General features: G+C 41.1%; 3 protein-coding genes across 4 annotated transcripts in view; 1 reads left to right on the forward strand and 2 right to left on the reverse strand.

The window, feature by feature from the left end:
• Positions 1–426: 426 nt before the first annotated feature.
• st3gal7 (ST3 beta-galactoside alpha-2,3-sialyltransferase 7) lies at positions 427–3733 on the forward strand (the record flags this gene model as incomplete). Its single annotated transcript, XM_080508166.1, has 7 exons — positions 427–563; positions 648–774; positions 856–1193; positions 1362–1548; positions 1710–1850; positions 3409–3558; positions 3647–3733. The coding sequence occupies 7 exons, from the start codon at positions 427–429 to the stop codon at positions 3731–3733; spliced, it is 1167 nt and encodes a 388-aa protein (XP_080364292.1).
• hps1 (HPS1 biogenesis of lysosomal organelles complex 3 subunit 1) lies at positions 3721–11785 on the reverse strand. 2 transcript variants are annotated; one of them, XR_013936892.1, is made up of 19 exons: positions 11644–11785; positions 9909–10093; positions 9698–9832; positions 8964–9106; positions 8768–8876; positions 8035–8195; positions 7834–7936; positions 7675–7759; positions 7068–7123; positions 6827–6994; positions 6552–6731; positions 6353–6429; positions 6133–6261; positions 5926–5991; positions 5638–5782; positions 4942–5055; positions 4786–4868; positions 4483–4700; positions 3721–3814 (listed from the first exon to the last, which is right to left on the reverse strand). XR_013936892.1 is itself a non-coding variant. In XM_080508165.1 (18 exons), the coding sequence occupies exons 2-18, from the start codon at positions 10023–10025 to the stop codon at positions 4538–4540; spliced, it is 2034 nt and encodes a 677-aa protein (XP_080364291.1). In that variant the 5' UTR covers positions 10026–10093; positions 11644–11785; the 3' UTR covers positions 4128–4537. The 2 variants fall into 2 exon arrangements, 1 of the variants encoding a protein (XP_080364291.1); XM_080508165.1 differs by lacking the exon at positions 3721–3814 and having other exon boundaries at positions 4128–4700.
• Positions 11786–16852: 5067 nt separating this feature from the next.
• hpse2 (heparanase 2) overlaps positions 16853–26079 on the reverse strand; it is a gene marked incomplete at its 3' end in the record, with an annotated part of 50086 nt that continues 40859 nt past the window's right edge. Inside the window, exons 8-12 of the mRNA XM_080507594.1 lie at positions 25853–25959; positions 25591–25705; positions 22074–22219; positions 19722–19868; positions 16853–17015 (exon numbers count right to left, since the gene is read on the reverse strand). Coding sequence (XP_080363720.1) covers positions 16853–17015; positions 19722–19868; positions 22074–22219; positions 25591–25705; positions 25853–25959 — 678 coding nt within the window. The remainder of the gene's footprint in view (positions 17016–19721; positions 19869–22073; positions 22220–25590; positions 25706–25852; positions 25960–26079) is intronic.

Consider the following 26079-nt stretch of genomic DNA (forward strand, 5'->3'; position numbering starts at 1 on the left):
CATTGTGCGGCTGTGTGACTTGTTAATGCTTAACTCGTGTTGAGCATTAACAAGGGAGGGGCAGAGTTCAGTGGAGCAGGAAGCAGCACCAGCAGCAGCCATTTTAACTGGAGTGGAGAAGACATGCGTCTCTGCTTTCTACAACAAACATGGAGCCACGATGAAGGAACAGTTAGTCATCACTACACATCTCAACTAAACTGGCTGTGAGTTTCTATTTTTTTCTTAAGAACATAGAAACATGTTCCCTACTTTGAATTTTGGCAGTGAAATATGGAATACGTGATTCTTGTTAAGCGCTGTTGTTATTATTAAAGTTATCTTGAGATAAATCAGATTACTGGATGACATGGTGGCAGATTTAGGCTGAACTCACCACCACAGGGGCGACCATGTGGCTATGTTTCAGGTGGAGGTGTAAGCACCATGGTGACACTGACTCACTTGAGTGTAGAGGACCAAGAGGATGGCCCGCTGCTGCCTGAGGCTGCAGAGGTTACAACGGCAATGGCTGTTTCCATTAGAGAACCAGGGATAAAAAAGCCAGAGTTTTTCCTCAGCAGGTACATTTGTGCTGGAAACGGATGTATTTTGCTGCTCTGTTGTAAATTATTGTTTAAATTTTCCAGTTTATCTATTTGTTACAGGAGGGACAATCTTGCCTTAAGTCTACTGCTGCTGATTGGATGCTACTTAGCGATTCTAATCCCTGCCTACTATCCACTGAATGCAGGGGAACTACTCAGGGATGACTACAAGTATCCCAGAGATATGGTACAGATGCACCTCAGCAAATCTTTTTCAATCACTTCCTCATATATCAAACTTAACAGGAAAGTCTGCCCCCCTGTACAGGCCTTGTTTAACCGGTCAGCATCCCTGCTGTCAGGTCCCTGTCAGCCTCGCTGGTGTGTCGACCACCTCAAGCCCCTGGCCCGTTCGGCAGGCCTGCTCGACCTCCCCGTCTTTGTGCAGCAGGACAGGCCTGTGCAGTGGAACTTGTCTCCTCCTCTGGGACTTCAGGGCAGTGAGGAGCATCTGGCCGTGGCTCTCGCCTCGCTGCCTCAGCCCGGCCTGCCTCCATCCCTGGGGAGAGATGGCAGCTGCAGGCGATGTGTGGTCGTGGGCAGTGGAGGGGTCCTTCACGGGAGCCATCTTGGATCCCATATAGATCAGTATGACATCATTATCAGGTATGAATGTCAGCATCAGATGCTTAGAGGATGGGTAGTTTAGTTATGTGAACTATTTTCAACCAGCACTGAAAGATTTCTGACTCAGCAACTGAAATTAAATTTGAGTTAATGGAGAAAAAAAAAATACTGTACACCGAGAATACACAGATTCATCTCTGTCATCAGGCTGAATAATGCCCCTGTGTCTGGCTTTGAGAGAGATGCTGGTTCACACACCACTATCCGCCTAATTTACCCAGAGGGAGCGCCTCGCACTGCAAATGAGTACAAAAAGACCAACATGGTTGCTCTGGTGGTCTTTAAGAGCCTGGACCTGGATTGGCTCACTTCTGTCATCACCAAACAGCCTCTGGTGAGCCCTCATCACAACAACCATTGCACACAGAAATTGTGTGTTACATAAGCCGAGAGTATCACAGTAACCCATGTAGCAATTCTGCTATCACATCATCACAGTCCCTGCCTCTCACGTTCTACATCTATTATCTTTTTTTTTTTTTTTCTCACTGTCAGAGCTTCTGGTCCAAAATGTGGTTCTGGAGGGAGGTGGGAGATGAGATCCCCCTGAGGCCAGAGAACTTCAAGATCCTCCACCCAGAGATAATGCACAAGACAGAAGAAGTCCTAAAGAAATATGCTTTGAAACAGGGGAATGTGAGTTCTGATATGCATATTCTATATTTCATTCCCTCATGACAAAAAGATATGCTCACATCTTGCTCGTGTTTTGTTGAATGCTGTCACATTATTATTCTGCACTTCAAGAGAGAGGGAGAGAGAAACAACAATGGCACATGTGGGTAGCCTTACTTGTCTTGAATAATCCATGCAGATGCAAACCCAGAGACTACTGAGCTTAAAATGGCTTCACCTGAATGACAGGCACCCCCTGCTGTCAAAAAGAGAAAGACAGATGGAAAAAAGGCTGTTTTTACTTTATGTTTTTATTATTTGTTGAACTTCATCAGTGCTCTGATGCAGGAAACGGAACAAATTTTGGACTTTTGGGAAAAATAAGACAAAATGTAAGCATTTAAATATGAATGATCCTGAATGTTCAATTTATTTGTTTTATTAATTTAGGTCAAACAGACTTTGTGCATGCCTGTGTGTGTGACTTTGAATTATGTGAGCAGCACCAATCCCACGAAACACAGCACCATCTGTGTTTTCCACATAAGAGGTGTTCCAGCAGCACCAGTTAACTATGAATATAAAGTGCTCAAAGCACAGGCCACATTTCTGTGGGAAAACAGACTCTATACTTAAAAATCTGCTTTGAGCCATCCTTCTAAATCACAAAGGCATTTACCATAATTTAAATACTGAGCAGAAAATGTCCATACGTGTTGAGACATCTGCTTGTTCTGCCAGGTCATAATCTGGATGTTCACTCAGGGACACCGTAGATGATTGGTGGCCTGAACAACAGATGTTCATTCAGGCTCAAACTTAATTTTATTAAAGCGCCTTCATAAACATCTAAAATAATTAAGAAAAAACATGGGGGGGGGGGGGGGGGATAATAATAAAGGATCCCCTTATGGTATACCCAATGGTGTAGTGAAAAACTCTCTCTGAGAATTGGGCTTGGGAGCCTTTCTATCTATAGTTAGCATGCTTTCCCTGTGTGTGCTTGGGTTTTATCAGTGTACTCTAAAAACTAATAACATGCATTTGAATATAACTGAGTGCGTGTCATTATTCTCTTACTGAGGTTTTTGCCTGTAATGGACCAGCAACTTCTCCGGCACCCCATGAAGCTGAGTTGGATAAAATAGTTTTGAAATCATGTGGACATATTTATACACAACAGTTCGTTCAAGATTTCATTGGTTGAAACATAGATAAATAAAAAAAATTTAAGTGCTGATAGGCTTAAAACACTAAAACCTGAAAAGTGAAATGGCATTTGTGCATATATATATATATAGGCACGCACACACATGCACCTATATCCAGAGCAAAAAATGTTTCACAAGCTATAATCTAAGAAAATAAAACATATATATAGCACTGACCATGCTTTAAAGTCTAAAAATGTTAGAGATGCCTAAATATGATTATTTTGTAATCATCTATCCATTTTCAATATTACTTCATCCATTTCAGGGTCATACATGGCTGGAGCCAATCCCAGAGTTCACCCCGGACACTATACTGATTGAAGAAATATATTACAAGTCTTTTCTTTCTTTCCCTCTTCAACAAGTTGGTTCCAACCCTGGGTGCGAGTGCGGTGGTGATGGCCATGCAGCTGTGTGACCAGGTGAGCCTGGCGGGGTTCGGCTATGACATGCAGCACCCCGAGGGTCGGCTTCACTACTACGAGACCATACGCATGGACTTCATGAAGACACAAGTAGGTTTAGAGAGTTGGCCAAAGAAAAATAAACGAATTCACAGTTGCCATGTTATACCTCTAATGGTTTATTCATTTTCCCGACCAGCTGGTGCATGACATTAGTGCGGAAAAGCTCTTCTTGAGAGACCTGGTGACCGCTCGAGCTGTGACCGACCTCACGGGAGCTCTGTGAGTCAAGGACTGATGGTTTTTGAACTCTCCGCGCATTCTCGCTTCTTGCTCCGAGTCCGTATGGATGCTTCCATAAGGTGCCCTGCATGGAGGAACTCTGGTTTGATGAGTGAGCTCATTACCTCTGAATGCTAGGTGACTGCAGAGGTGAACATGACTATTCCTCATTCTAATTCAAGGACCTGATTATCACAGCAGCTGTTACATGTTTAGTAGTCACCACATGGGTGAAATTTGTACCATCGCAAAGGAACACGCTCAGTGAATGTTTGTGCAGTTTAAATTCTGTTATATGTACTGGATGGAAAAAGTAATAGACTACTATTGTCTGGTTTTTTTAATTATTTTAATTCAACATTCTACATTAAAATAGACAATTACTGTTGTTCCGTTAATCATTCACTCAAGTTATGACACAGGCAGTGAAAAATCTGTATTTGTAAAAAAAAATTGTGATTTCAAAAAGTGAATAAAAAAGAATACAGTTAATTTATATACAACTGCAGTAATACTTATAAATACAAAATGGGTCATTTTGTATATTTAAATATATACAGTAGTAAAATTTGCAAAAAGGACAAAGTGACATCGATGATGAAAAAACACTAAATCGGTGTTCAATACTGCTGATCAAAAGTGTAAGTGCTTCCAATAAATAAATTCAGCCTTGCAGTGGAAGAACATGCAGTGCATCCACACCGAGAGCGAGTAATCTCTTTCTTCCATCTTGGCATTACAGCAAATACGAACCTTTGCCACTCTGACCCAGATATCCTCTGGAGTGTGTGGGCGTGTGTGTGCGTGGCTACAGCAGAGGATTGCGCGAAGGCTCCCACAGTTTGCTCGCCAGCTGTCTGCAGTGTTGTAGGATGATCTCGGAGGGGATGACCCCCAGGTGAACCGTGAGCAGCTCGTAGCACTTCACAGTCTCACCCTGGTGGTTCTTACTGTAGTATCGGAGCAGCTTCCTAAAAAGACACATCGCTTTGTTTAGTCAGGGGTCCAAACACTGCCTTTTCTAATGCATTTCTTTGTCATGCCAAAACCGCTCACCTATAGTAATCCCAGGCAAGCATCCCGATTGGTGCGGAGTCATCTGGTAGGACGGGGATGTCTCCCGCCTCCAACTTGTAGCCCTGATAAGAACTCACATGCACATCAATTCATTTAAAGCAGTGAATTTGAAATCCCGACAAACCAGCGACTTACCGTTTCATTTTCGAACCAGAGGAAGTAGCAGAAGTAAAAGTCTCCATCACGCAACGTGACAGTGGAGTAACCTTTCTGAAGGTAGTTGCGCGTTGTACGGACCAGGCTCCACACCTTTGAGACGTGATGAAATGAAAAACAATTACAAAAATAAAAACATCCTGACTAACCTTGTATTCAACTGGACTAACATCATGGTGATACAGAAGTTATTCTCGGTAAACAGGGTGGGAACAACAGTTTGACAGAGAAAAACTAACTGGCACATAAAGTGATGTGAGAGCAACATCAACAACATTTTCTTAAAAAGAATAAACACACAATAATGTGCAGAAATTAACACACACTTTAAAATTAAGTTTTAAAGTGTGTGTTAATTTCTGCACATTATTGTGTGTTTAAAGGGTTTTTATCAGACATATTGGGATTCAACTATTCGTGGTGTGATTTCATCACTCATATTCACTCACTTCTGCACATTCAGTATAGAAAACTGTGACTGTTAGCTGCTTTGATGCTTTCACTGTAACTCTACCTCATCATCCCTCAACATTAAAACAAGTAAAGAGCCAATTTTAAGAACTAGAAACTACGCATATTTCTGTGCAATTCTATGGAGTAAAATTAAAAAGATGCAGCACATCCACAGGTCGAATACATATCAAATTAGAAGTTGATTTTAAATGTGTTGCCAACCTTGCTTTTGATATACTGAGCCACAGGTCCCTTCCCCAGCTCAGACGAGGCGCGTTCACTGATGCTGAGGGACGGTGCGATCATTCGGCCAGTGGATCGGTCCACACAGATAAAATGGATGAGGCCAGGAAAGTCATCCAGGTAAGTGGAATTCATGCGGTTAAGGTAAACGCATTTGGGACAACAGCATGTTGATTTTTTAAACATGCATGCACTTTCAAAAGAAGTCAATATTAAGGTTTATGGAGAAAGATTAAGCCACATAGGAGTCATTTTCTGAGAGGATATGACACCATGGTGACATTTCTTTTGCTTTTCACCAATAGGAAATCCTTCCAGTCCAGAAGTTTCTCTCTGACAGAAGAGTGACCAAAAAAAAAAAAGACATGAACAATAAAACATTTCTAGTGACATAATATTTGCACAGTCAGCTCTGAAATACGTCACACATGAGACGACAAACATAACACAGCGCATTGCTTGGCTGATACGCACTGCACCATGGTCTGAGCTCGCTCCTGCAGACCGGGAGAGAGACGACGGGTCGCGTCGGACTCGGTGAGAAAACACTGTCGGTACACGCCACACAGCTGGGTCTTCATATTGTTGCAGCACGGGAGGAGTCTGGAACGTAAACACGCGGACGGTCATTGAGAGGGTCGGGCCTCCAGCTGGGCTGTGATGCCAGCGGACCAGCAGGAGGCTGCAGACCTACTCTTTGGTGAAGCCGGGTCCTCCCCGAGCAAAGGCTTTGTTCTTGAACTCAGTCCAGGCATTTTGTAACTGTGCAGACTGGACAGAACACGGAAAGAGAATTTTATTTGTCTCATCAATTCAAGACAACTACGGCACGTATTTAGAGGAAGCAAGTAGTGAAGATAACAACTTGGCATTTGTTTATATGCAGCCCTCACCTGTATTTCACTCGGCCCCAGCGTTTTAACAAATCGATCCAGCTTGCTGCGGATCTCGTGTATCGTCAGCTGGCCTCGGCCGGCTGCAGAACTTCCCGGAATCTCACTTAAACGCTTCTCCAGCTTTGCAAAAGCCTCCAAAAATTTGTAAACAGACATGGCCACTGCACTGGTGGGAATCTGACAGACACAAACATAATATGTGTTAAATTAGCCGCACAACATGTCACGTAGGAAGGGTACAGAAACACCACTTTGGGTTAGTATGCACAAACCTTTGTCAGCAGCACTAGTGTGATGCCCGGCCACAGCGGGAGACAGTACATAGAGTGAGGCATCATGGGATACAGCCCATCCCTGAGTGAGACCTCTAAGAAGACTCTGTGAGGGGTGGCGGGGTCAGGTGGACTGATTTCCAGGGTGTGCAGGCTGTCCTCTGCCATCTGAAGACATACCAGTCATGCATGACTCGGGTGTGAAGCAGCAATTTTAAATTGTGTTGAAATGTGTCCTCACCTGGACGTCTGGGTCCACAAACTCAAACACAGGAGTGTTTCCCCTCATTGGCCTCTCTGCTAGCACACAGACGCACAACAATCGAGAACAATATATAGCATACATCGTAGACTGAAATCACCCAGAAAAGGCAATATTGCAGGATAGGAATTGGCATCAGTAATGAACACATTTACTGCACCACATCATTCAGTTGCTTTGCCCTCAGTGAAAATCTCTCGGTTTGGGCGCAGCTGACCAATCGGCCTATCATACTCATTATTCTGAAACAAACCCATAATCCACGTGTTGTATATCTGGAGTTATCCTTGTGGAATATGTGATGGTTGAGTAAACTAAATCTCCCTCTGGGACAATGAAGGTGACGTGTACATATTTTCCGCGGTCATAAATGCACATTCAGAAATGCAATGTCACTCTGGGTTAAGCTGTGAGCGTGCGGGATGAGGGTTCCAATCCCAATTACGGCAGGGAGAGCATGAAAACTAGCCAAGTCTATGGAGCAAATTGCAACGACTTATTGGGTTGACCCTTACAGCCAAATATAAAAAATAAAAAAACCCACGCACAACCCCTCCCCCCATACTTTCTGAACTGCACAACCCACCTGAGCTGCTCGAGTCTCCCTCACTTGGCGACGGCTCTGGGGTGTAAAAGCTTTCAGGACCAGAACCTGATGTACTGTCCACATCCTGCACACGGGCAGAAAAGGCTCAATAATTACACGTTGTGTTAGCATGGTTGAGCAGTTGTCAGCATTTTGTACCTCAGGACTTTGGTCGTCCAAGTCCACGTTGCTAGGATACATATTCTGCGCCATGATGATGAGGGCAAGAAGATCTGAGGTAGTGAGCGTGCTTGCATTACGGCTGGAAAGAGAGGGTAGGCAAAGAAACTGCACACTTCTGGCCTTTGAGCTGATTTGGAAAGAGAAAGTGTGCACGGCTGGCTTATGGTGGACGTGTACCTGGAGTAGAAGGCAAGCAGCTTGGTGTGAACCAGGATGAAGGCATGCAGCACCTCCTCTCCCGCTCTCTCCACGCTGCTGTTGAGCTGCTGAACTAAACGCCGCTCCAGGAACTCGATGCACTGTTCGCACAGCGTGGGGTGGATCAGCCTCTCCACTGCCTGACAGAGGAAGGAAATGCTCATTTTCATGACTTCAAAACGTGAAAACAGAAGGGATGAAAAACATAAAACACTGCAAATGTGCTTCACTGGAAAAAGCACAAGACATTTGTTTTATTTATTAAGAACATTCAAACATGTGCCTGGCTCAGTGAACAGCTTGCTGGAGAGGTTTACAGCTATTACCAGAACTATAAAATCCGTACATTTAGGATTAAAACTGTAAACATTACTGTATATACACAAGTAGCTGAGCACAAAAATAATCATAAATATGGGCCAAACCAAACCACATCCATCACATGTTAAGAGTAACGATGTGAATGTCTTGTTATTTCTGCCATCTAGTGTTTAAAAAATATATCTCAATGCATGACAATTGAACCATATCTGGTCCGGGCTTTGTTGAAAAATCAAGAAATCCATAATAATCATTAACATATGGATGGATGGAAAAGTTTGTATGGCTTCCATTGTAAAACTTTATCAAAATATTTCCTAACTGGCGCCGTATGTGGAAGATCTAATCTGCTTTATTCACATTTAAAAGAAGAAAAAAAAAGTCGCTCCACCTCCACCAGGAAGCTTTGGTCATTCTCTCGCAGGTTGCTGTACGTCTCCAGCAGGCCCTGGAGACGCAGCCACAGCCTCGCTCGCTGCTCTGTGTCCTGAGGACGCAACCTGGTGACAAACAACAAGATCGTGTCTTTACAATAATGCCCCCCCATATTAAAAGTGTCCTAGAGGAAGCTCTTAATACCCCCTTACTCTTTCCTCAAAAGGGTTCCACTGAGGGTGACCATGCCAAACAGGACCTCGATCATCTTCTTCATCACATAGATTTTTCTCCTCAGGTCATCCTCCTTCTCCTCGCCATCTCCATTCACAGCAATGTACAGACACTCGTCAAACTGAAGACACACAACAAGCGAGTGAATGTACAATACACACAAACTAAAATGAGAAAATACACCCTTCTCTGGGTTAAATCTTTGCAGAGAAGTGTAAAAGGCTGCCGAACAGACCTGAAATGTGTCAAGCATGTGGACTGGCTAACTGTATCATGTGCTACATGAGGACAAAGCTGCGTTTGATTCGTTAACAACACTCACATGACAAAAACGACGCTCCACAGAGGGAAAGGTCACAGCCATAACTAGATTACAAGAATGTTTCAAAATGACGTCAATAAAGGTCCAAATTACTTTTTTTTTTTTTTTTTTTTTTAATTCAAACCACTAATCTGAAGACTTGTCACAGAAAAGCTATTGATTTGTCCAGTTATAATCATTACTTAAAAAATGTATTTCATGGAATGTTATAAGGATAGTCTTTTTTATTCTCATTTCCTTAATGAGCTGAAATTATATCCATATTTTTTTTTTAAGTTTTTAAGTTTAGGTGTAATCAAAGGGGATTTTTATTGTTTGAATTAAAATATTTGCGAACTTCCTCCATCGAATGTTTTGAGATGTGCCCGTATGTTTGAACGCGGGCCTCACCTGATGTAGGACATAGATGTGGTTGTTTTCTGTGGTGAAGCAGGTGTAGCCGTCGCCCTGCCTGTCCAGCATGGTGCTGCAGGAGATGATGATGGGGGCAAATAGGGTGCTGATGCTGTCTTCAAAGGCTGGAAGCTGACCATCACAACAACAAATAACAATAAAACGGAGGACTTATTCAAACAGGAAGTTGAAGAGAGCGAGCACATACCCCCTGGCCTTCTTCCTGAGAGGCTCCATACTGCTCCTGGACATTCTGCTGAAACTCCAGGTCAGTCCAGTAGAAGAGGACCTCGGCGCTCTCGCTGGCTATCAGGAAGCACTTCATCTCAGATGCACACCTCCTCGGCTTTACTGCGGTGGCTGATTCAGTCCAACCAATTCACAAACATCAGGCTGCAAACAGTGATAAACATTAATGTGGAAGACATGCATTCAATATCATTTTTGCAGTTTTCACATTTTTTTGTTTAGTTTTTGGTTTAGTTCTGCAAACCGTAATAGACTGATTTCTTGCCATTCACAGCTTAAAAGGTGGATTTCGAGCAAAAAGATGATTTATAAGTCTTAACAAAGAAGAACTCAAGTAAATGCACAACAATTCCGATTCAGTAAATATTTGATGAGTCAAATAAACTCAACAAAAGAAAAGTAATGATTTCAATGATGACGACCGATGAAAGCTTTGATTTCCTTGGTGTCCACACCTCTTCTGTCCTCAATCAGACAGCACACATATTTCCATCAGCAGAGGCTGAAGCTCCCCTGCTGATCCTTTTCTACTGGTCAGCCATAGAGCCTCCTGACCTTCTTTGTTCAACCTGATGAGAGCACATCAGAAACTGACCACGACCCCCTCTAAGACATTTACACTGACTGACTATAAAAGAAACCCAGCAGTATCTTAAAGGACCCCAACCCTGGACTTCCCCTCTTCTGCCCTTTTGGAGAAGATATAAATGCAGTAAAACCTCGATGAACAGACCCTCACGTAACACCAGAACTAATGTGCAGCAAGCCCCCCACAATCCCAAAAACATTCCTCATTTCATCCATCCACCTTCAATTCTGCTTAATCCAATGTAGGAGGACCCAATGTGGAAAGCCAACAATAATTAATTAATTAGTTAATTTGATTAACAAATCACTGCGAATAGGAAAATAGACAAAGAGTAGAAAAATATGAGTCTGTGAATGCAATAAACCAGGAGCGTCAAAATTATGGCCAATTCTATCAGACCCTTGGATTGACCTGACAAAGTGTAAAATCATAATAAAACTGGCAACTTTCCATTTTTATCCACTGGAGCACCACTGTTTTGGTAACAGCAGCACGCTTAAAAGCTCATATTACTAAGAAGAATCGGTGTGAAAGAGATGACTTCAGATGTTTCTGCACATTTGGATAGTCAATAGAAGGATAAAGTCATTGTTTTGCACCGGATATTTCTACACTTAATTGTGTTTTACAGCAGGAAACTTAAACATGATGAAATGTTGAGCCCTTACTTCCCTTTCTCGGTGAATAGCAATATTCGGATTTTTTAAGAGTTATTGAATTCAATTGTCACGCTCACATTCCTTTGCACAAAAAGAAAGTGGCACCATACAACGTCGTGATGTTTACAGATTGTAATGTTGTCACTGTAGATTAGTTTGGACTTCCCATATCCCCTGAACTGAATTGAGTTTGACACTCTCACATGAAAACATCAAGGCTGCAGCTCATGTAGGAGACATCAAGCATCAGATCACGTTAATCTGCAGTGACCCACTTCTCTCACAATCAACCCACAGCACATGGTGAACCTCTTTACATTTCTGTACACTAAAAGCCAACATATAGATTTTTTTTTTCATTTAGGTCCGTAAGTTACCGTGTCCGTTGCCACTAAACTAAACATGAACCTTCCTCAAAAAATTACGCGCCGCGTCACTTTACTCACTGGAGGTTCTGCGCGCCGGATGATCGCAGCATCGCTTCAGTCTGATACTTAAGCTCTGTTCAGGCTTTTCCTTGCAGCTTGTGGACATTTGCAGTTTTCTTACCACACAGTCACACACACACTCACACACGCGCACACAAACACACATACACACACACACACAGCCTACTTCCTTCTTTGCGCAGTGGCCGCAGCCCAGCAGCGCCGCTCAGTCATGTGACGCAGCAGCGCGTTTTACAGGAAGTTTGCGCTCATCCTCGAACGCATGGAGCAACCCAATCAACACCGCAACAATACCGCCCCTGGTCACGTTATTGTATGGCGATCTGCTGCTCTTTTCACTAGATTTCTCCTCCCAGCGGTGTGACGAGCAGTTAGGCACGAAAAAAAAAAAAAAAAGTCATGCGCTGATGCCCAGAAAGTAGAAAGTGGGCCACATGACCGAGAGGCTGCGCTCATGACAGGAGATTGGTATTTCTGGAATGCAGCCTCATAGTTCAGATTAGAGGCCTTTCTTATTTCCAAGAAAGCAATCCTTAACCCTCTATCGTGCACTCATTAAGATGATTGGAAAACTGTACATATTTTACTATTCACAGCTTAAAACACAAAACAAAACAGACAAAACACCTTAAAGATAACTGTTTGGACACATTGACTGTATTTCTAACCTTTCCATCCATATTGTTTATATTGTATGTGTTCATAGAAGTTAAATAAATAATTACATATACGTTTAACAGACTGTCTGACACAAACAAATGGTAGACGATTCACTAATTAGTTTTTTTTTTTTATAGAGCAGCAAAGTGTTTTTTGTTTGTTTGTTTGTTTTACAGCAAATCTTTGGTGTAAAATATATGTTTTTATCACACAACCTTGTCAGATCTGAGCAGTACTGGATCATCAGTTTCCTTGATGGGATCCAGATTGCCAGATCTAAAAATCCATATTAAAATTTGAACCTGAACAGTGTCAGGTATAGCACTAACACACAAGTGTAGGAAACTTTAGATATTTCTATTTTGTGTAAATGTTGAGTCAGTTCATCAAATCTCATGTCAAATAACATTTGTCAAATATAATGTCAAATAACATGTCTGGTCAAATAATATGGGTGGGAGGGAGATACTGTATATACAAGTGTTGTGTCTGTGTGCTCTGATGAATAAGTTGAAGTTGAATGAGACTCCTAATAGAAAAAAGTGGGCTTCCAAAGAACACATGAACTGAAAAACCTTCTTTACCTTGATTGACTGAAATGCTTCACAAAGGGCCAATGAATAAGGATTAACAAAAAAAACCCCCAACAAATAAAAACAACTTCATCTCAGAAAAAAAACATTCTTATTAAAAAAAAAGCATCACAAATTCCTTGAAAGTTTGGATAATATCTGTTTTAAACTTTTGGTGGTGTATATTGTACATTACATATATAGTACAAATACACCAACATCAGGCTGTTTCTCCCAGAATATTTTGATGGTTTCAACAAATCTGTGTTATATCATAATATTCTTCACGGACGGTATGCTTGGCCTCTGAGCAGGGAAAAGAACCTCATAGAAGCATAAATATTTATGTTTTATTAACCTTGCTTGGGTCAAAATGGTCCAAAATGCCAAGAGTTGTACTTTGTGGGCCAAAGTCTAATCTAGTCCATCAGTTTTCTGGGGATCCGGCATTCATGGAAGTCTTATTTAAGCTGACTCCTGTATATACAGAGTAAACATCATGAAATCCTCAGTGTTTGCTAACAGGGCAAAAGGGGCCTTGCATGTCTCAAAATGGATCTGTGAGTATAAACAGTGTTTGGCAGGCCTGGCCAACGCTTACCTTCACTAAAGAGACAATGTCACGCAGAAGTGGCCAAATGCGACATGGTCCTCTTAAAATCACAACACAATTAAGAATTTGTCAGCGGAAGTGATGCTCAGCAGTTATTATCACAAGGTACAGGTATACACGAAGCAAAGTTTGCTAATCAAATCCATTTCCATGGATTTAGCTTGATAAGGACCTGGGATGTCAGAAAGTTCCGTGAATATATGATCCAAGGACATTTTCAATGTGCACCGACGACTGAGTTCAAGTAATTTTCCTGAGAACGTGCAGCCCAAGTCAATTTAGTTATCTTTCTCCACCTTAACATGTCTGCTCTCTTTCACTGTGCTTTAAATTAAAAAAAGAAAGCATGTTTACATATTCTTCCAAATGTGTGTACATGTGAGGCCTCCATGGTACAATGAATAATATTTTCCCCTTCACCAGGTCCCAGAGGAAATGGGCCAGGTGTTAATGAGCCTGGTTTTATTCATACATGTCAACAGTGTTGGTCTGCTTGAATCAAACCACATGTGAGAAATTGTTCAGAAAGCTAATTTATGCTGCCAAACATTTCTTTGCCTCTTGCATAAAAGTCCATTTTGCTTGAATGGATCATAAACTAAAATTGTAATTAAAGGAGCATGAAACATCAAAGCTGAATAACGTACATTAAAACCAGCAGACATACTCCGAGCCTTCAGTTGACTTGAGAATAAGAAGTAGATCCCATTCGTTTGTGTGTCAGTAAACACTGAGCCAAGAGAGACTCAGGTTTACTCTGTCTGGGCCAAAGCTGAAGTCTGAGCCCACGCTGGCTTCATGTTTCCCCTCAGCAGCGTCCTGAAACAGTCACAGAACAGCACATTCCCCCGAAAAAGCCGTGATCAGCTGTTCCCACATAGCACAGACCCAGAATAGCACAATACACAGTCGGTTTGTGAACCTGTGATCCAGAAGAGTAATACATCAGGACCTTATTTTCCAGGATGCTGCAAGAGGTGAGCAGTTTCCATGTACTGTAATATTTTCAGAAATGACACATAAGAAATGATTTGTGCTTTGTTATAGTGTTAGTAAGTTACTCAAACTAAAAAAAAAAAAAAAAAAAAGTCCCTATATTTGACCACAAAGATTTGTATTGTCTAGTCTGTACTTTCAAAAAAGTCTAAGGTGTGTATGCATATTGCCTGTTTTTAAAGCCATTGTATCTCAATAAAGTTAGGGATTATTTGCACTCATACATTTTAGAACCCATTTCCCTTTCACTTAAGAACATCACGTTTACTTTCACCAAGGTCTCTTTTTACACAATCATCTGTACATCTACTTAAGTATAAGAATACTTTGCACACCTTTCTCTGTCACCTTTTCTTCCTCTCGCTGATATTTTGTGGCGCTTCAGAATATTGTCCTGCATCAGAGTTGCGACCGAGCTGTTTCCACTGCTCAGTATATTTTTCACATGATGGGACTTAGCTGTTTATGAAGAATTTGCTCCCAAATCCTCTCTTGTATGTGGCATTATGGGTTTACAGGCAACATGTTGACCTTTTCACCAGCTTATGTCTGAAACGCACTAAAATACTTGAATGAATGCAGACTGTGGCATGCAGCGCTGATCATCTTTACAAAAGAATATCCTGAACACACATTTTTATTAGGTATTTGTGTTTATTATCAATGTAAACTTTGTTGTTTTTTTTTTACAAAAAATAATATAGGCACACTTTACATAATAAAACAATGCTCTCCAAAAACAAATATGAACATCTCTACATTACGTATAAACACATTCAGAGGATAAATATTCCTTATATTCAACATGTTCAAACCTACTCTTGCTTCTTGTCCATCATGTATTGTTCCTACTTGAGTCAATCTGCAGCTCAAAATAAGCAACACAACCAGGAAACAATCCCTTTCAGTGAGTAGTTTTAGTGTATGGAACAACAAGCCAATTGTTAAATAAGATACTCAAAATATTATGAAAGCAAAAGTCAAATAGCAACAGATGGGAAATCCAAAACCATCATAGTGTACATTGATGTCAGTACAAAAAAAAGAAGAAAAAAAGCAGCTTTTGCCATTTCTTTCCACAATCTTTTTATGTAAAATCTGTCTTGATAATACCTTACCGTATTTATGTTTTGAATTTTTACTTTTGAGTTGGGGCAATAGTACTACTAACAAACCGGGCCTTTGATAATAGAAATATAAAGTGATGTATTTTATCATATAAATTAATAATATTGTGTATGTAAGTAAACATACCAAGCCTAAATCACATCTATCTTCTTTATGTACAAAATCAAAACGTTATCCAATAATGCACAATTGTGAATCTGTACATAATAATGTAAACTATATAATGTATATTTAGTACAATAGAGACCTAGCAGCATTAGAGAATTATAACAATGTAGGATCATACCGAAAAGACGAGGAGATATGTTTAAATACACCTGAAGGATTGAAGCGTTGGACGCAGACGACGTGATGGACACGTTCACATTGTTCTTTAGCTGTGCTTCGAAGCAAATATGCACTAATGGCACATCCTGGTTATTATAGTCTGTAGTTCACTAGAAATTTGCAACAAAAACACAAACTCATCCTGATAAAAAAAAAACCCAAAACAAAATAAAAAGAAGTGTGAGTTTAAATCCAAGGGCATGCCAGCTGAATAAAAGTAGCACACGTAACTGGCAAGTACAAAACACTGTACAGACACATCAGTAGCTTGATCAACAAAACACAAAAACACACACACACACACACACACACACACACACATACACAAACTCTGCATGTGGCTCGATGAGCACGCAGGCACTGTGGCATTTCTTCCCTTGTGGAACGGATCAGGTCAAACTCAAGCTGACAGCTGTGTACTCCAGTAATGCCGTACATGCATGGACTTCCTCCCGTTTCTTCGTCAGTGAAACGTTAGAAAGGAATAAGATGTGAAAAGAAAAAGGTAAGATAACCTCCAAAAAATAGAGAGAGAATATAGCTGTCATGTCACACAAAGGTACAGCAGAGTGAATATACACCCAAGTCTTGTAACGGCTGAGGAAATTGAAGTGGAATGAAAGGAAAAGTGTTCAGTGCAGCCCTTTGTATTTATTTTGGGCAAAGTATTTGTTGGAGCAGGAAAGAGAACAAGGGAGCGAAAAGTTTTGTTTGTTATTTGGCCAAACTGTTTCTAAAATAGCCTCTAAAAACCAGCTCAAGAGGCTGATCAACAGAACGTTTGTATTGTTTTTTTAAGTGTACACGTAAGACACCACAACATTTCCATGTATTGCAAAATTATCCCCCCCCCCTTTTTTTTCTTTTATTGTCGAATATAAGCCTTTATCTTAAGGAAGAAAAGTCAATGTTATCTTCGACAGGCGTATGCGTTGATGTTTTTGATGACATAGAAGCCAATAGTCATAGGAGGCATAGCTATCGTCCGCCCAGCTCTCAGAGTCTTGGGCTTCAGCTCTGGGAAGGTCTCGTTGTCCACCATGAGCAGCTTCTCCCCGTTCAGCTGGACGTGTCTGCAGAGACGCGACAGACCAACATGGACCACGTCAGCAAATGTTACAAAACTGAAAGTTGCCTCTTTACTTTCAAAGCATTCTTTGTCTCCCTCCTGATACATAAAACTGCCCCCCCCCCCCCCCCCCCAGGTAAAAAACAAAAACAAAAACAAAAAAACCCCACATGAATGACCGAAGAGGCCAAGAACACCGCTTGTTAATATTTCCTCCTCTTTTAACCGGGTTGATGATTCTGTCAGTCGTACACTAGGGGGAGCTGCTGCTGCAATATTGCAATAACCTTGTTATGTGGCACCAGCTTCTGAGAGAGATGTGAGTGACTGCAGACAGTTGATCAACTATACCAGGGTTGGTTTTTCACAAACTTACCTGTACCGCCACATAAAAGTCATCTGGGCAAAAAATTATCTTATATAATATATATAACATATAAAATACACATCAGAATGACGCCAACATTGGAATGAACTCTCCTGTTACTCTTTTTGAGACGCGTCGCATGGTTACTTGACCAATGATTAGTGTCAGAAACGCATCATTACTCACCTGCAGTGAGAGGAGTAGCAGCACCATATGACACTTTTTATTGCAAGAGTCAAAACAAGAACGTTAAAATAATAGTTTATTTGGATGTAATCCAGTGAAAGCTACAGGGATCCACTTTTTAAGAGGTTTAAAGAGCCTCATGTACTGGAGCTACAGAGTTGAACTTTGCTGAAAATATAGATATTGAAGACATGAAGTAACTCATCAATTGATTTTACTATGAACATAAATCTACAGATGTAATCATTAATAGATTTCAAATAGATTTCAGAAACAATTGAGTTTGATTGGCTCTTAATACAGATAAGATTAAGATTAAAATATGGTAACGTTAACGTCTTGGTTTGAAGAAGTAACAGATGAAAATAATAAACTTTATATTCTTTATTTCTCAGCATAGGCAAATTGGTACATTGCAACATCTTTTCCTAGAGGTGTTTCCTGCTTATATAGTATATTTATTATTTCCTGTTTGAATTTTAATGTATAATAAATTGGAATACCAGAGGAATTAGGACATTGATGTCCACATTTAAATAAACAAACAAGCAAACAAACAAACAAACAAACAAACACATAAGTAACACACAGGACAGTTTCACAAAATGTTCACATTTTGGACTGTATTCTTTTTGTCTTGTCTTGAAAGTAGGAATTCTTCTTCTTATTTTATGATCAGTATTTAAAATGTTCTTTCTTGAGAGTATTTTTGCATGGTTCATGTTTAATAATCTTATTAAAATAATGTGCCATAATAAATCAAACCCCAAAAAAAGCCTCTTTGTACCGTCCCGACACAGTGAAGTCACCTTGACCCATCTTTCAGCTGTAAATCGCTGCAGTTCCTGAGTGGAGCTCAACCACGGGACCGGGATCAATGCCAGTCAAGGTTTTCACATCAACCTCCAATTCAATAAAATTTGAAATAAAATTCAGTTCAATAAAGAGGAGTTATGAATCAAAGTGTACAGCTCAAGGCCTTGCTTCAACATATGTGGGCTGAAAAACTTTGAAAAGTTCCATGACACAGACACATTTATAGACATCTGGTGTTGCTGAATTCATCATAAAAAGCTTCCCCGCGCTGCCTGTGTTAAAGGAAAGCACTTAAGGCCAGAAAAAGGCACGTCGTTAGCTTGCTCTACTATTAATTACCTTGCAATCCTGTTCTAACACCTAAAACATCCTCCGTCATTACGCTGTTATTGAAGGATCATGCCTGAGCCGCCATTAAGGCTGTGTGTAGGTATCGTATAACACAAAGGCCGACACACTCTCTCACACGGTCCCGACTCATTAGACTGTTATTCCAGGATTGGAAGCTTAAGCCTGAGTCAGAATAACAGACCGCAGGATTTAAGGAGAAAGTACTGAAACCATAAACCTTTTTATTTTAAGGGACATTTTGAGGAAAGAGGAATTATATGATCAAGTTACATAAAGTGTAATATAGCATAGTTGGTAAAATGACTCTGAGAACAGCAACGAGAGGTAAGAGGAAATGAAAATAAAATGGGGGGGGAAACCCTTTATAAACCATCTGCTGTAGGTAATAAAAATGGATTCAAACAAGGACACGCAAACACAGTGGCGCTTTATGAGGAGATCTGCCCTGTGAATAGTTACTTTTCCATTGAGCAGTGCGATTTACTGTAGAGCGATGGTCTCAATAAAAAGAGAAATATAAAAGAAATGGTTCACCACATTTTATTCCACAAAAGGGCTTTTTGTTTGTCGTATTATTCTCGATGAAACTATAGCTCACTCTTTTTGCCATGCTACTTTCTGGATGAAAAAGTTTTCGTACGTGAGCATATATATGTATGTATTTGCATGTTTTATGGGGTGGTGTTCACACAATATGCTGCTTTTACACACTGCGGTCTTAAATAAAAAAAAAAATTAAATGGATTGGAGACCACTGTTTAACACCCTATTGAAACTAGACTGAAAGTTTTTTTAATGAAACTTTTATTTCCACTTGTTCTTCTCTTTTAGTTGTTGGAACCATTAGAAAGCTTTTTTTTTCATTATATTTAGTTTTTGTGTTTATTTTTTACAAAAGCTATAACAGGAATTTCAAGTCTTTCTGCAGAGGATTTGTTTTCTTTGATTAGGCTAAACGAGGCAGATAAAACCAGAGAGTGTAGTACTGACTTGGCTCTGAGTCCGTCCATGCCGTAGGGCTGCAGCAAGTACTGATGCACCGTTTTGTTCCGCAACGTCCCCGCCAGCTTGATTTTTTTCCGTGACCGATGGAGATTGATGATGTAGATCGTTATCGACCCCCTCACGTAGTTATGACTGGTGCCGTAAAACAGAAAACCAAGAGAACATCATTTTTCATGCCACATTTAAAGATACGAACAAAAGAGGCTCCTCTGCACATCTGTCGACAGAACTTCATTGTCCATTACGTTGCCGTGTTGAATAAAATTCTCTATAATTAAAGATGACTACAAAGAGGAGAAATATCTTTGATATTTCTCTCAAATAGTAACGGCAAGAAACCGCAACTCCTCGATCTGCTCTGGATCAAAAGGCTTGCAGAAAATTAATAAAGGAAAAGATAAAGCACATCTAAAAAAAAAAACCCAAAAAAAACGGAACTTCTTAAAGTAGCAAGTTGCACTTCGTCATGCTTTAAAACCAATTCCTTATATTTAGTATGCGCTAAATCACTTTTCAATTTTTAACATCATTCTGATCGAGGCTATCTAGTGCAAAGATCGGCCCGCTTGTACAGTATCCAATATTAAAACCTGCTGCTGTCTGGTGCCGGGTCAGATGAAGGGTGTGAACACAAAGGGCAACACTTCTTGAGTTACACAGACAACAGTGTTTGAGTCCCTCTCCTTAGAGCAAAGCGCTGGGGACACAATTCGAGAGGTACACTGGTCAAAGGTAAATAACTTAGCAAGACAGAGAAGACAAACATGATAAAATCTAATAAGAGCTCCGATATGAGGACAAAGACAACACAGCCGTAGTGAATACCACATGTCAACCACGGCGTTCGGGGTCAGGGCAAAACCGTCTGCTCGACACATCTGCCATTAGCCATCATTCATTTGGAATTCTTATTGGTCTGCATCTTTATCAGTGTTTGCATTTTGGGGTGAGGAATTTATATCAATAGTCCTGCAGAGTTTCTAATATTCAATGTATTTACCATGTGAAACCACACTGTGTTTCTGGCTCTGTGCTAAAAACTCCCAGAGCTTTTTTTCCTGAGAAACATAGACCAATACTCCGAGTGATAGATCTGATACTGAGATGGAGGGAGAGATAAGTGCGTCTCAGGCGTTTGAAACGACGAGGCTCTTCGAGATCCAAACCAGGAACATAAACATGTGTTGGTGGTGTTTGAAGTTGGAGCATCACTGAAAAGTGGAAAAAAAGATAAAAAAATGCCATGCAAACCACTAAAAGGGGTAAAAGGGCAGTGGAAGTCAAATATCTAATCTGCAGAGACTTCTAAAACCACTGACTGCCTGGACACATTTATGTTCCTCGCTGTCTAATACGGTACGCAGTGGTTTGTCCACTTAGGGACTGACTGCTTCAACCACAAAGTGGCAGAAATAACGACAACTGAAGTGGCTTTGGATTCAAGAGGGGCTGCTTTAGTGCTTTTTACTGTCTGATCCTATGAATCCCGAGATGATTGATATCTTGAGTGGAGCTGTTGCAAGTCGTGGGCATTTCATTTACCGGTACTCCCGACTTCACCACACAGCAGGCGGCTGAGTGAGGACGCTTGTTAAGAACTATTTCAAATATGTGCTTGCATGTCATTAGATCTCGCACTTCTGTATTTGTTACGCAACTCCGGCCCGCTTTACTGGCCATCCATCTGTTCGGTGCACTGCTGTTTTCTGATGAGATGCTCCACCTGTAAACGAGCCCCGTCCCGAGCACGGCTGTAAGCCTAGCCTGGTGCTGACAGTCGCCGGCCTGGGTTAAATGATAACCTTGAACAGGCCACGGTGGCGCTCTTCATCTCCTCCCGGCACAGACTGCCTTATTGTCCCTCCCCCTCCCCCCTCAAATATCCCCCTGCAGCCAATCCGAGATGGGATGAAGGCCTCGCACGCCTTTCAGCGGCTCTTTGACGGCAGGGAGACAGAACCCACACACCTGATAAGTGATACCCGTTAAGTTTTATAGGCTCTGAGCTGTGAATGAGCAGGTGTCTGTTGCCTGCTTATTTATGGGAAGCCGAATGGGCTTGGCGGTGGGATTTTGTTCATCCCCCAAAGACACCGCGGCTCAGGTGTTTGCAGGAAGACGCGAGGAGTCGAGAATGTTGAAACCGCGGCAGTCTGTTTTCTGTCTAAATCTTTAAGGACGCTCCCTGAGTGCTGCCTCACTTCATCGAGAGGCGATGAGTACGTGTGCTTTGTCATCTGCCAGCCTCAAAAGAAGAAGACAGAGAGAGAGAGAGAAAAAAGAAAGCTGCACACTTTGCAAGTTGAAAACGGACTGCATCTGAGCCGTGTTACGTACTTGTAGTAGCTGGTGCAGTGAGCATAGATACGCAGTTTGTCTCGTATGACTCGCCCTGGCTGAGGCTTCCTCTGCAGTCCAGCCACCCGCACGGCTAAAACCCTGGGACCAACCAGACGCTTGAAAACTAGAGAGAACCAGTAATCCTGCGAGGGAAACACATATGCACGCACAATTACAAAATTAATAACGATAACAATGTTTACAGGAATATTACAGTTCATTCAAAAACCTTATTAGACTAATGACTGTCAACAGTCCTAATTATGAGTACATTCAACCAGTGAACAATGACGACGAGTGAACATATCCTTTCTATCCCTCAACACTGAAAAAAATGGTCTAGTTACACTGCAATACTCACATTATGTGGACAGTGAATGCACCTTTGTACAATATTGTTCTCATTGTGAACATTTGACTCAAAACCTTTTGGTATTATTTGCTGATCCTCGGCACATTTTTTTTTGTATTATTTAATTCTTCAATTTACATAGATAATGAAAACCAACGCAGGATAAAATGTATGTTTTATTACTTCCATGATGTCGTAATCGCAGTTTCTTTGTATTTTTTTAATGGTTTACAGCAGTGGATTCCAATAAAAGGAAATATCGCTAAAATCTCAATTCTGTTTATTCAGTAAATGAGTAAACCTATTAGGTTTCATAAACATTAAAGAACATGCCAACAAAGCTTATACTCTGTGTAGGGGGGGGGAAAAAAAGAAGATTTGGTGCACAACGACTTCCTATTTCGAAAACATCAGCACTTTGACATTGACCATTTAGCTGGAACTCACTGTCACATGTAACATGTCACATTACATCTCCCAGCCTCCAACCAGTTCAGAAATGACAGGCCCGTAATGTGACATTTTCACAAAATATTATTCGACATGGAGAATTGCTGGTGGTTGTTGAGTGGTCCACTCTCCCTTGATAGACTACACAGACTCAACACCTCTCCGAGAAACCCAGAACAACATGTGTTCCTCAGGAAGTTCCCATGCAATCCTGCATATGGCAACATTTAAGGGCTTCTTTTTTCCACGCAGGCTTTAACTTAATTTGCTGCCAAGGCATCGAAAGAAGCAGAGCACAGTATAGAACAGTATAGTGCTGGTCACGGCCAAAGGGATGGATGGATGGATGTATGGCCAGAACTGTGATCTGTGATTATTACATAGTGTATGAAACAAAGAACAGCTCTGAATCTGGAGTTTTTGTCCTTTCCATTTTTTTTTTTAGAAAAAGGTGAAAAGTGGTCAGAGTGATACTATAGTCTCTTGTTCTGTTTGAATTTCAAAAGCAGAGTAACACGCATAATTTCAATTGTCACCTGACAAGCCAAAACTGGTGAAATCTAATACTCTTTTTGTCTTGCTGTGGAATATCAGCTGAGGTCTGGGATCTTCAGTGGTTTAACCCATTTTCCTGTGTCCTTGTTTTAATCATTTCTCTCTCACCCCAGACTCTCCCTTCAGAGACAGATGACGAACACCAAACCTCAGCAGTGACATTCACTTTAACATCCGATCAAACTCATGGATAAACAAAGATATGATAGATAAGATAGGAGGAACAACATACATGAGTACATCAGTTATGTGAGGAAAACACTACACGCCACAAGCCAATTAAACCCAGGCTGCATTGAGGTTGAGTTCATGCAAGACGGTAATATGAAAATGAGCAATTACAATTTTATGTTTGACTAAATAGCTCAAATGAGAGTCAGGCTGCTTGGATGGGGCTCATATCTCTAAATCTCGCAATTTGAGTATATAGCCGCTTGAACTTTACCTCTGTCAGGGCGTATAATATTTCTCTGTTTTTAATTTAGCCCGATTCTCGAAGAAGTTAACTACCTTTATATCTTCAGTATGCTTTAATTGGACCTCTCATAAAATTATAAACAGAAAACAGCTGCTAAAAATAAAAACAGGAAATCATCAAGATGTATTAGAACATCCATTACAAGCGCGGTTTGAAAGCTACAAAACCACGAGGGACCATTAAGAACTGGCTGAATTGTAAGCACAGTCCACTGTGTCAACTTTATTTCCCCTTGCCAGACAGAAGCGTCCTCTCGTTGCTTTCTGCCAGACTGATTTTTGTGCCAAAAAGAGTGAATCTCGAACAAAATCATCACAATCAGTTTTCATTCTTATGACCCAACTCTGTAGGGAAATAGACTGGGGTATAAAAAGAAAACAAAATATTATGGCAAAAGGACCTATAAAAAAAAACAAAAACCCAAAAAAGGTTTGTGGGTGACACAATAAGAACAAAAGTGGTAAAGTCATTGTAGATTGGAGGCTTCGACTGGATCCGACAAGAGTCATCCCACAGCGGAAGGGGCCAAGTCATAAATTTGCCGTGTAGAAGACAGGTTGGCTCAGCAGTGAATCCTCTCAGCAGGTAGGCTGGTGCAGCCCTCAGACATCCAACCATGTTAAAAGCATTGTGATCCTAGCGGGAGGCCGTCACTCACAGAAAATAACACGGAGACAAACGGGGAGGAATGGTGAGGCCAACTCGATACTTTAAGTTAAGGTAATAGTGAGTTTCAAATGGGTACTAATGAGGCTTATCGAAGATCTATTGTTGGGTTCATCAGATCTAAGTGATTCCTGATCCCAATAACTCAAGCAGCTGAAATTGTAGTTTTCTTTCTTTATTGTAAATCCTCATTCTAGTTCACCAGCGTATGACACAACTCCACCAACCTTCTCCTTTGTTTAACAAAAAATTATTTGTTATTGGTGTCATTAGGGCAGGCCCTCATGCCCCTGTTGTGCCTCAAGCTTGCTATAAAACAATTTGTTATTAACTTAACAAATCTTGTTTTATGAACTTGACTCATGGTGGCATTTAACACCTCTTCACGGTTGCCTTTTTTCAGCGAAGTGAATTTAGTTAAACACACGAAAAGGCTAAAACAGTACCTCTCTTAAAAGAATTTAATAGGCAAGGGCAATTGTTTGACTTAACATTATGCATATATGAGGTGTTAAAACATTTTTAGGCACATGTACCAACTATGCAAATAGACACAGTGTGTAATAAATGATGTTTTGTATGTCTGTTCCTGTAAAATTCCGAGCAAACCTGAGGCAAGCTTGGCAGTGATCAGCTCCACTCTGCGTGGCTATTTTGCAAAACATGCCTGTGTATCAAACTCTCAGGTTGCAGATCTCTCACCGGCCAACTGTCTCACACAGAGAAGCACACATTTATGATGGGGGTTGAGGGGAGCAGTGACACTGTCCTGGGCTACTGATAAAGGGCTAAGGTTACATGGCATTTCGCCCCCTCGCCTAACCACTCATCACCACTAAACGCCTTTCATCTCAGCTAATAGCTCCCACGGGAAAGAGCGAGAAGTGCCGTCAGGGGACGAGGTCTTGTGCAGAGAAGCTCCAGAACGTCTCAGGTCACGTCTTTGTCGGTGGTGCCCGGACGGTGCGACATTATTGTCGCAATCCTCGTTGAATGGGAAGACAAAGACTCACAGGTAAAGGGTTAAAATGCTGGTCCACGAGGTGTGTATATCCGTAGTCGAAGAATGAGTGACGCAAGACAACATCAATCCCCTGCATGGCGGCCATACCCAGTGTGTTCGCCCACCTGAAACACACACACACACACACACACACAAAAACCACTTGGTTGTGATGTATAAAGTTCTCTTGATAGGATGGCTATTTTCAATCAAGTATTACCTCAAAAGTTTTAAATGTTTATGTTTAAAAGAAACAAGATAACAGAACTTACAGGAAGCTGGCAGCGTACGTGTCTGAGAGATTATTGATGCCTCCGGCCCACGCTGGCCCGAGTCCACCCAGCCACACCTTCTTACCAGGGGTGTATGTGTTCACAACCTGCAATGAGCAAAATGGCTCATCAACACATTTCATCGTCACGAAAATCATCTTGTGACCAATGATTTGAAATAAACTATTAAAAAAAATTTTTTTTTGATCTGTAAAACAGGTTAGCAG

This window comes from Blennius ocellaris (genome assembly GCF_963422515.1).
Source record: "Blennius ocellaris genome assembly, chromosome: 13".
Lineage (NCBI taxonomy): Eukaryota > Metazoa > Chordata > Actinopteri > Blenniiformes > Blenniidae > Blennius > Blennius ocellaris.